This window comes from Petromyzon marinus, chromosome 11, assembly GCF_048934315.1.
Source record: "Petromyzon marinus isolate PM22_M1 ecotype Great Lakes invasive population chromosome 11, UKy_Petmar_22M1.pri1.0, whole genome shotgun sequence".
NCBI classification, from domain to species: Eukaryota; Metazoa; Chordata; class Hyperoartia; order Petromyzontiformes; family Petromyzontidae; genus Petromyzon; species Petromyzon marinus.
The window spans coordinates 15,798,657-15,808,957 of record NC_133677.1 but is presented as its reverse complement, the minus strand read 5'-3'; the positions used below and the strand labels follow the sequence as shown (position 1 = coordinate 15,808,957).

The following is a 10,301-nucleotide window of genomic DNA, read 5'->3' as shown; positions in this document are numbered from 1 at the left end:
GATAATACAACCCTAGACAACGAAGCCGAGCTAAATCAGCATACTTACATCACACTTGCATAATTTCATACAATTCATTGTATTATCCCGATTGATAATACAACCCGAGACAATGAGGCAGATCCTAATTATCATATTACACATTAGCATAATCGCATACACTTTCATAACTCAACACAATTACACCTTCCAAATTAGCATAAATTGTGCATAATTACATAAATTAGCATAAATTCAGATAGTTGCATATTTTTTTCCATTTCCATTTAACTTTATTATTTTAATAAAATTTTCAAGATCCAACATATACAACAGGTGCCACCCTGAGATAGAGCCGGGACCGTTGAGATGCCGAGTTACCCCGACCCCAGGTGAGGGATTGGGGGGTTATTCCAGAGCCCCCTGGAAGGTTCCAGAAAGGGGGCGGTACCAGGGGCGGACAGTCCCCGAGGTGGATATAGAAGACGGACCTCAGGACGGCTCGAGGCAGTGCTCTGAAGACGAAGACTGAAGACCAGCTAGGCTAGGACCCTGGGGACCCCCGGGACCCGACATCCTTTTAAGGGCTGGGGCCGAGCGCGGGCCGTACCCCGGGTTAGTGTAGCCTGGCCTAGGTCACCCTTAGCCAGAGGACAGAGCCTGTGGTCCCAGTGATAGGGCACGTAAGCCCGATGGCCATACCTCCCCAAGTAGCGGGTAAAGGGGCCGTCACCCCTTTGTGTTAGGGACCGAATGTCATGTTTATTATAATAAACGTGTTGCCTCTAAGAGCTACGTCTCCGTGGGAACCCACGACACATGCTCTGAATCGTGCATTGGCATTGTGCTATTTGTCTTTTGGCGTTCTCTGGTCTGACTGGCGATACTCGGCCATAAAGAACACCGTCTCTGGTGTAGGCGAATCAGTTTCTAATACAATGCATACATTATATTATCAGAGCATGTTTTGTTTACATGTTCACAAGTACGTGTGGTTAATGCAGACTTGAGTCCTTTCAAAAGGTATCTATTTGATGTTTTAATATATTTCCACCTGTTTTATTGCCAGAAAGGGTCAAATCTATTCTTAATTTTTATACTTTGTTACTGGCAAAAAAAGGTCCCATGACATCTAAACCGTGTTATTCTCCTGTTTACAGTCAAGCCAGTGGTGGAAATTCCTCATTCCTGTGGTGGGAGCGAGCCTCCCGGTAGGATAGCCGCTGTTGGCTTTCCCACAAAATGATTGTAAAAAAAAGGTACATCTGAGGAACAATGGAATTGGTTAAACTCCAATCAAGATTTAACTCGCAGCCTTCCAAATGTTTCTCGCTCACTCTAGCTCTGCCACCTGGCCGGTAATATACTGCACTACTACTGATGTAATCTGGGATCGAGACCCTGAATGAGTGAAGTCATTGATTTGCGAATTGGGCGAATCATTGCATGCTTTATAACTCCGCAATCCACGTTTGAATAGCCCTCTTACACGATCAGTTCCTAATAACATTTCCATTTATATTAAACATTTATTAAAAAAACACATTTAATTCAATTACACATTTATTATTTTAAAAGTGTTTGCAAGTGTTTTCACAAAGCGATGCAGTTGGTCACAAAATACATTTAAGTAAATGAAGACTAACATCCGTGCCCCTATTCATGAATGGCGTTTCACACATACATCACCAACTAACCACCTGGCAGACTGCGAGACCATCACGGCTTACTAAGCTACTGACAATTTTATGGGCACAAACAAACAGCACGCAGGCTTCAACTATATAACAATTCCTATTGACATACATATTACGGCAATCATATAGCACCTGATGAGTATTGTTTTACAAATCCCATTCAACTGTTACAAGGGCCAGGTGTACCATGTGATCGCAGGTTTGCTATCACGTGATAATTTATTGATTTCATCTCTTTACTCCATACGAAGGGGAATGCATGTTTTTTTTGCATATAGTGCCATTACTCAGAGTTGTGATGGCCAAGTTAACTATTTTTTTTATTTGTTGGAAAATATACCACAACAGTTGAGTGACACGAGAGCCACTACATTCCAAATGGTATCCCAGGGCAAGGATTTGAGAATTGAGAGATGCCGGGCAAAACCACAATTGAATCGATTGGTGGTAGCCCGGGTCACCGCAAAATATTGGTGGGCCAGGCATAGTTTAAGGTTTTTTTCTGGGAGCATCGCTGGTACTACCCTGTCCTGCCAGAGGGCGACGCTGGGAGCGATGATGACGACGATGTCGATCCCACCAGCACGACCATGACCGCCGGCCGTACCAAGAGAGCGCCTGGTGTGCCATTGCCTCCAAGTGGTCTCGCTCCCAAAGACAAGGGTGGCCATCCCCGTATGAAGCAGAACTTGCTGGGGAATGACCAGACCAGCATCCTGATGTACTTTCAAAACAAGCAATAAACAGCCGTTGCCACGCACAAATCCCCAGCAGCCCCCCTTTTTTATGGGTGTTTTGCGTTTGTTTTTTTATTTCTATATTTGGCGTGCGTATTGGGCTCGGTGACATCTCCCGTCTTCATAGGCCTTCTGGTTTCGGAGTTATGGAGGTTTTGGCACCCCCGGGTCACCGCCAATCGATTCAATTATAAACAAGGCATGTGAATCCCAATGCCGGATTGACAATCAGGATGAAAATAATGAGCGAATGAAATGTTTTATATTAAAAAATCAGGCTGATGAATGCATTTTCCTTAAAATGTATTGCAATGCAAAAAACTTACACCCTATTAAGATTAAGGCACATTTTAAAGAATGAAGAAATGACCTCCAGACAATGTTGGGAAACATAGGAAGGTATTAAAGGTATTGTTAAAAAAACTTTTCAAATGCCAACACTGCACCATGTTACGTTCAGTTAATATGTAACGATACAAAATGTAACATATACTGACAAACCAATCCTGTGATTGTACTCCAGAGTGAGCCTATGGCCATTAGTTGTTATGGATTTGTAGAGGGATTTTAGACTTGAACGTGGCCGTCTCCGCGACGTCGTTGCAGCCGTCGCTCTTGTTCTGGAGGCTCGGCGTGCAGGAGGAGAGTGCCTTGTTCTCCTTGTCCTTCTTGGTCTCCTTGTCCTTCTTGTTTCTGGATGCTCTCTGGGCACACAACATTTAAAAGTCAGCGATTTCCTGCTTAAGTGAGCATTGAAGCGGCACTCATCCCCTATTTTACATCCCTGAGCCAGGTGGACGTTCCTATGGCAGGGGAAAGTCTATCCATGCGATCACCAACAACGGATACTTAATTTAATGACCCCGGAGGGGTGATAGGCTGAGTCAACCCCCAACCCAGATTTGAACTCACAGCCTTCCAATTGTGAGCCGCAGCTGCTGCTGTCGTGATTCAGGTCTCACGTAAGGGGTCAGCTGCACGAGTTGTCCTTACTCAGTCTCTATGAGAACACTGGGAAACTAAAAACAACTATACCAGGTTATTATTATTGTTGTTCATTCACTATGGGAGTGGAGGGTGTTCACTGAGCCACTTGGTCGGATACGCTTTACAGATTATATTTTGTTTATAAACTGTAAATAACAGTCATTCATAATTCCATGCTGGTTTAATAGCTTGTACCTCTAGTTTTTTTCTTCCATCAATCCGATGGAAGAAAATACATCTTAATAGCTTCTCATGTCAATGAATGACAGCTACTCAGCTTACAGACTAATATTTGTATTTGAAATGCAGATATCACCTTTAATATTAAAACAATGATTGTATCAGGAGAGAATTGTATTTATTTTGTTAACATATTCTTAATTTCATACATGTTTTTCAATACTACGTAAAAATCTAAAAAATAAACAAGACGGCTGTTCGACAACTTGGAATGTTTCTTCTGCTGCAAGAAGGGCATAGATTCGATTCCCAGATCGGGGCGCTTTCTGTGTGCAGTGTATATGTTCTGCCCTTGTTCTGAATGAGTTTCCTCTGGATTGCCAGGTGTCATGCTGTCGCTAAACATCCTAATGCTGAAAATGTACCTAAAAATTTGCTCAATTGGGGTTACGCATAGCAACACTGACAACTACTGTGATAACTTGGCAGGACCCTCCAGAAAGAGTTGCGATTCAGCGAGGCTATCCTGGGTCAACAAGCCTAATAATAAATAGTAAGACAAATTTTAGAGCGATTTGTTAACACAAATAAAAAAGTTTTTATTTTACCAGGTAAGGTCCACTGAGCTACAAATACAGTGAGGGAAAAAAGTATTTGATCCCCTGCTGATTTTGTACGTTTGCCCACTGACAAAGAAATGATAAGTCTATAATTTTAATGGTAGGTTTATTTGAACAGTGAGAGACAGAATAACAACAACAAAATTCAGAAAAACGCATGCCAAAAATGTTATGAATTGATTTGCATTTTAATGAGGGAAATAAGTATTTGACCCCCTCAATCAGAAAGATTTCTGGCTCCCAGGTGTCTTTTATACAGGTAACGAGCTGAGATTAGGAGCACTCTTAACGGGAGTGCTCCTAATCTCAACTTGTTACCTGTATAAAAGACACCTGTCCACAGAAGCAATCAATCAATCAGATTCCAAACTCTCCACCATGGCCAAGACCAAAGAGCTCTCCAAGGATGTCAGGGACAAGATTGTAGACCTACACAAGGCTGGAATGGGCTACAAGACCATTGCCAAACAGCTTGGTGAGAAGGTGACAACAGTTGGTGCGATTATTCGCAAATGGAAGAAACGCAAAAGAACTGTCAATTTCCCTCAGCCTGGGGCTCCATGCAAGATCTCACCTCGTGGAGTTGCAATGATCATGAGAACGGTGAGGAATCAGCCCAGAACTACACGGGAGGATCTTGTCAATGATCTCAAGGCAGCTGGGACCAGTCATCAAGAAAACAATTGGTAACACACTACGCCGTGAAGGACTGAAATCCTAAAGCGCCCGCAAGGTCCCCCTGCTCAAGAAAGCACATATACATGCCCGTCTGAAGTTTCCCAATGAACATCTGAATGATTCAGAGGACAACTGGGTGAAAGTGTTGTGGTCAGATGAGACTAAAATGGAGCTATTTGGCATCAACTCAACTCGCCATGTTTGGAGGAGGAGGAATGCTGCCTATGACCCCAAGAACACCATCCCCACCGTCAAACATGGAGGTGGAAACATTATGCTTTGGGCATGTTTTTCTGCTAAGGGGACAGGACAACTTCGCCGCATCAAAGGAACGATGGACGGGGCCATGTACCGTCAAATCTTGGGTGAGAACCTCCTTCCCTCAGCCAGGGCATTGAAAATGGGTTGTGGATGGGTATGCCGGCATGACAATGACCCAAAACACACGGCCAAGGCAACAAAGGAGTGGCTCAAGAAGAAGCACATTAAGGTCCTGGAGTGGCCTAGCCAGTCTCCAGACCCTAATCCCATAGAAAATCTGTGGAGGGAGCTGAAGGTTCGAGTTGCCAAACGTCAGCCTCGAAACCTTAATGACTTGGAGCAGATCTGCAAAGAAGAGTGGGACAAAATCCCTCCTGAGATGTGTGCAAACCTGGTGACCAACTACAAGAAACGTCTGACCTCTGTGATTGCCAACAAGGATTTTGCCACCAAGTACTAAGTCATGTTTTGCAGAGGGGTCAAAAACGTATTTCCCTCATTAAAATGCCAATCAATTTATAACATTTTTGACATGCGTTTTTCTGGATTTTTTTGTTATTCTGTCTCTCACTGTTCAAATCAATCTACCATTAAAATTATAGACTGATCATTTTTGTCAGTGGGCAAACGTACAAAATCAGCAGGGGATCAAATACTTTTTTCCCTCACTGTAGCTCTATTTCAGGAATAACCTGGCCACAAATAATAGCTCAAAGTGGCGGCTTATCATGTGGAAATTTATAGCAGCCAAATACTCTAAACGCATGTTTCTACATGTGAAGGGAAAAACCGGAGGACCCGGGGAAAAATGTACGTGACCACAGGGAGAACATGCAAACTCCACATATATACAACAGGCATCAGGGTCGGGATCGAACCCACGACCTCCTGCATACTAGGTGAGGGAGTTAATCTCTCCACCGCGACAGTTGATTGTTAATCCACAGCTGGATAGGCCTGTTCCGTGCTGTAAACCACACGTTACCACACTATCACCAGCGCTGTTTCATACCTGAAAGAATGGAAGACCAGAGGAGTCTTCGGAAGGAACATCTTCATCGATATCGGACTTCTCCGTTGACTCTTCCTCAAAACTATCACTTTCTTCTACATTGTCCTGTAACGGCAACATGGAAAATTTAGCACGATACGTACGTTGAAAATTTTCTTATTATTAATGGATGAGTGTGGCTTCCAAAACATAAATGCAAAGGGCATTCCGTGATGGAATGTCTTATGTCGTTAAACATGTGAAACTGTAAAATTCTAAAATCATATTCGAGTCAATGTTACATTTTTTGTAATTAAACAATCAAGTCACCATGCAGTAAGCACGTGTGCGACATCCCTGAGGTACATTGTAAATGTATTCAAAACACACGCATGCACACACATGCACATGCATCAAACTTGATACACCTATCTGAGTTAGCCTTGACTGGTTAGGTTTTAATTTAGTTTGAGCAATTTAAGAGTGATTAGAATGTCACAAAATATACCCTTCCCTAACCACCCACAGTCAGGCTCAAGAGAGGACTAGATCTATGAAATCATTACACCTTAAGTGCGTAGCAGTGCAACTGCTGTCACCTACATACTAATATTGATATGTACGTGTATAAAGAGTAATATAATATAACATTAAACATTCTGAATTACTTTTCATGTTTCAATGCAAAGAGGCAAAGTTAATTCATGTTTACACAAAACATAACTCTGGCCGTATTCTCAGTCACGGCTTGGGTCTGTCTCGGCCTCTAAAAACACTCGGGCTCGAGCCACTCCGTTTCTTCCAAAGATGCATGAGCATCTTCTTTGGTTCTTTCGGTAAAGTCACGTAGAATCAGAATAAAATAATAAAATAAAACAATAAAATTCTCACAACGTTTCAGCCACAACACAAGTGGCCTTCTTCAGGTGAAAGGAACAGACCTGTCGGGATGACAGAGCTTCAATAAACGTTGTTAAGATTTGTAGCGTCTTTTAAGCTGGTTAAGAGAAGTGAGGCACCTTGACAAAGGGGTTTACATATCAAACAGGAGAATTTAGCATTGAAACAGTTGAGGGATTAGCTTGTGACTGGTCACAGAAATAGCTATGTTAAAGTCAAAGCCTACACATCCACAGAGGCACCTCGTACATGGACGCCAAAGGGGCTGCAACAACTCAACTATCATAAAGTAAACCGATGTGAAAAAAAGCCTAAGTCTAAATTACATCAATATAATAAATGTACTCAATATATTCTTCAATAAGCAGAGCTATTAACAGTAACTGGGTATACACTACACTACATAATGAATACCATATAGTAAACCAATAAAAACTAAAATATAAACTACCTCAATGTTATCAATAAACTCTATATAGTCTCCAATCACCTGAGCTACCAACAATAAGTCGTTATATATCACGATGCTATATGGCGAAAAAAATGGATGGATTCTTACCCTCCACATCAGCACCACGGACTGCTACGAGCCCCATTCAGACGGACGAGTCCATCATGGTCGGAACAAAGGAGGGAGGAAACAGCTGCGAGGCGCTGTTATCGGTTTACTTTATAGTTGAGTTGTTGCAGCCCCTTTGGCGTCCATGTACGAGGTGCCTCTGTGGACGTGTAGGCTTTGACTTTAACATAACTATTTCTGTGACCAGTCACAAGCTAATCCCTCAACTGTTTCAATGCTAAATTCTCCTGTTTGATATGTAAACCCCTTTGTCAAGGTGCCTCACTTCTCTCAACCAGCTTAAAAGACGCTGCAAATCTTAGCAGCGTTCATTGTAGCTCTGTCGTCCCGACAGGTTTGTTCCTTTCACCTGAAGGCCACTTGTGTTGTGGCCAAAACGTTGTGAGAATTTTATTATTTTATTCTTATTCTACGTGACTTTACCGAAAGAACCAAAGAAGATGAATCCTTGCAGTCACGAAAGCTTTAAATCGAAATTTAACCGCCTCTATGGGGAGGGATTCCACACAACCTTAAGATCATTCAACAAACTCCGGGACAAGAAAGCTCAACTAATCGAGTCTCTCACCTTTCTGAAGAGATGCCGCGACTCTAAGGTAATACCAACCGCATTTACACTAACCTCTGCTGCTGCAACTTCTTTCAATGCAAAACGCATTCTAGCTAGAACTAGCTTCACTCTTATTTCAGAAAAAATCAGACTTACACGCACCGAACTGGATCATTTAGACAAGACACTCTACAAATCACACTTAACATTGACAGCAACTATGTATGACTACCTCTTCGGCTGCCACTATGTCGACCAAATGTAGGGACAATTTGATTTCCAAATTCAATCACCTCTCCAACAAAAAATCGGATCCACACACCGAAAAGATAGATGTTAACAAAGTCGTAATTAATCGCAGTAACAGTTCCATTTCTCATGGCCTGAAATCCGTTTTAGCTAAAGGTCTAAACTTTGCTGTCACACCGAGACACATACTGGTTAATGATATCATTGTCCATGTCGACGTTGCACTCAAGGGCTTGAGTCACATCTCTGCAGACGTAGCAAGATCTGAAATCGCTGCAACCCTCAAAAACGCTAAGTTGACACCTAGCAACATCAATCCATGCTCGGAACGGAGGAGGGAGGAGAGAAACAGCCACAATGCGCTGTTATACTCCATGTTATAAACCATACCATTAACCGTGGTGTGAGAGGTATTAAGAGTCAATGCCAGCGAAAGAGCTGTGGTCTGAAGGTCACCATGAAATAATTAATTAAGAACCGAAATGGTTTAAAACATCTTTCCAATGGTGACTAAGCCAGAATCCATCTTTTCGGTTGAAATTGTCACTGTGCTTGAATATGTGGATGGCCTCATGAACGAATCTCTCATGGTAGCCGGTTGGCTTGCAAAGAACCTCCGTCTTGGAGAAGTCGATGTCATGTGAACATACTGAATTATAACAGTGATCTGCCACGGCAGAAGAGTTCATCCTACCGTATTTCAAGTCTGCTTTATGTTCGCGGATGCGGTCCGAGATATGTCGTTTGGTTTCTCCAATGTAGTTGCTACCACAGAGGCACTTTAGTTTGTAAATGCCCGGGTACTGTATGTCTGGAACATCATCTTTTACAAATGGAACCAGATCACAGATTTTATGTACTGTGTTGAATCGGACCTGGATGTTGTGTTTATTCAGGATATTGGAGATCTTTTTGGATGCCACCTAGCAACATCAGCAAAGATGAACGCTTTGAATTATCTCAATTAAAAAAAGAGAGATGATATTGTCGTCCTCTCAGCTGACAAGGGCAATGCCACTGTCATCATGGACAAAACAGAATACAACAAAATTCAAGAACTACTCAACGATGGCAGCTATACAAAAATAAAAAGAGATCCCACCAACAGCCTGGTTACCAAAACGAACAAAATCATCTCTGATTCAACAGCATTAATTGATCAGACCAAACAGTTCTCGTTGAAACCCTCTGCTGGCAGACCACCAAGATTATATGGCCTTCCAAAGATGCACAAAGAAGATACACCCCTTCGTCCCATCGTCTCTACTATCAACTCCCCTACCTATAAACTGGCACGTTTTCTTGCTGATATACTGCGACCTTTCACTGGAAAAAACACCTCTGTGGTACTGAATTCTACTCACCTGGTATCGACAATCAAAGGCATTTCCCTGTCCCCAGACGACCTGCTTGTCAGTTTTGATGTGGTGTCCTTGTTCACCAAAGTTCCAGTACCTGACACCATCACTATCATTGAAGACTTGGTTCATCAAGGACTGCATACTGATGTACCCCTCCCTGGTAAGACATTGCTTAACCAACACATACTTCACCTGGAATGGAACTTTCTCCAAACAGACTGAGGGCACCCCAATGGGCTCCCCCGTCTCCGTTTGTAGCCAACGTATTCATGGAAAATTTTGAAACTGACGCCATCCAGACTGCCACTCTACACCCGACCTTATGGAAGAGGTACGTTGATGACACTTTTGTCATCTGGCCACATGGCCAGCCTGCTCTAGACCAATTCCGGGACCACATCAATTCCATACACCCAGCCATCAGATTTACCATGGAGGTGGAAAGAGATGGCAAGCTACCCTTTTTGGATGTCTTAATTAAAAGAAGACCTGATGGCTCAATGAGCCACTCTGTCTACAGGAAAGCTACCC

The 10,301-nt window shown here is 42.7% G+C and overlaps 1 protein-coding gene across 2 annotated transcripts in view; it reads right to left on the bottom strand.

Annotated features, from left to right (window-relative positions):
- Positions 1-1,409: 1,409 nt before the first annotated feature.
- The window catches only part of KIF11 (kinesin family member 11), a 42,761-nt gene continuing 33,869 nt past the window's right edge, over positions 1,410-10,301 (bottom strand). For both annotated transcript variants that reach the window (XM_076066425.1, XM_076066424.1), the window contains exons 23-24: positions 6,152-6,256; positions 1,410-3,117 (exon numbers count right to left, since the gene is read on the bottom strand). In XM_076066425.1, the coding sequence (XP_075922540.1) occupies positions 2,953-3,117; positions 6,152-6,256 (270 nt within the window). In that variant the 3' untranslated portion in view covers positions 1,410-2,952. The remainder of the gene's footprint in view (positions 3,118-6,151; positions 6,257-10,301) is intronic.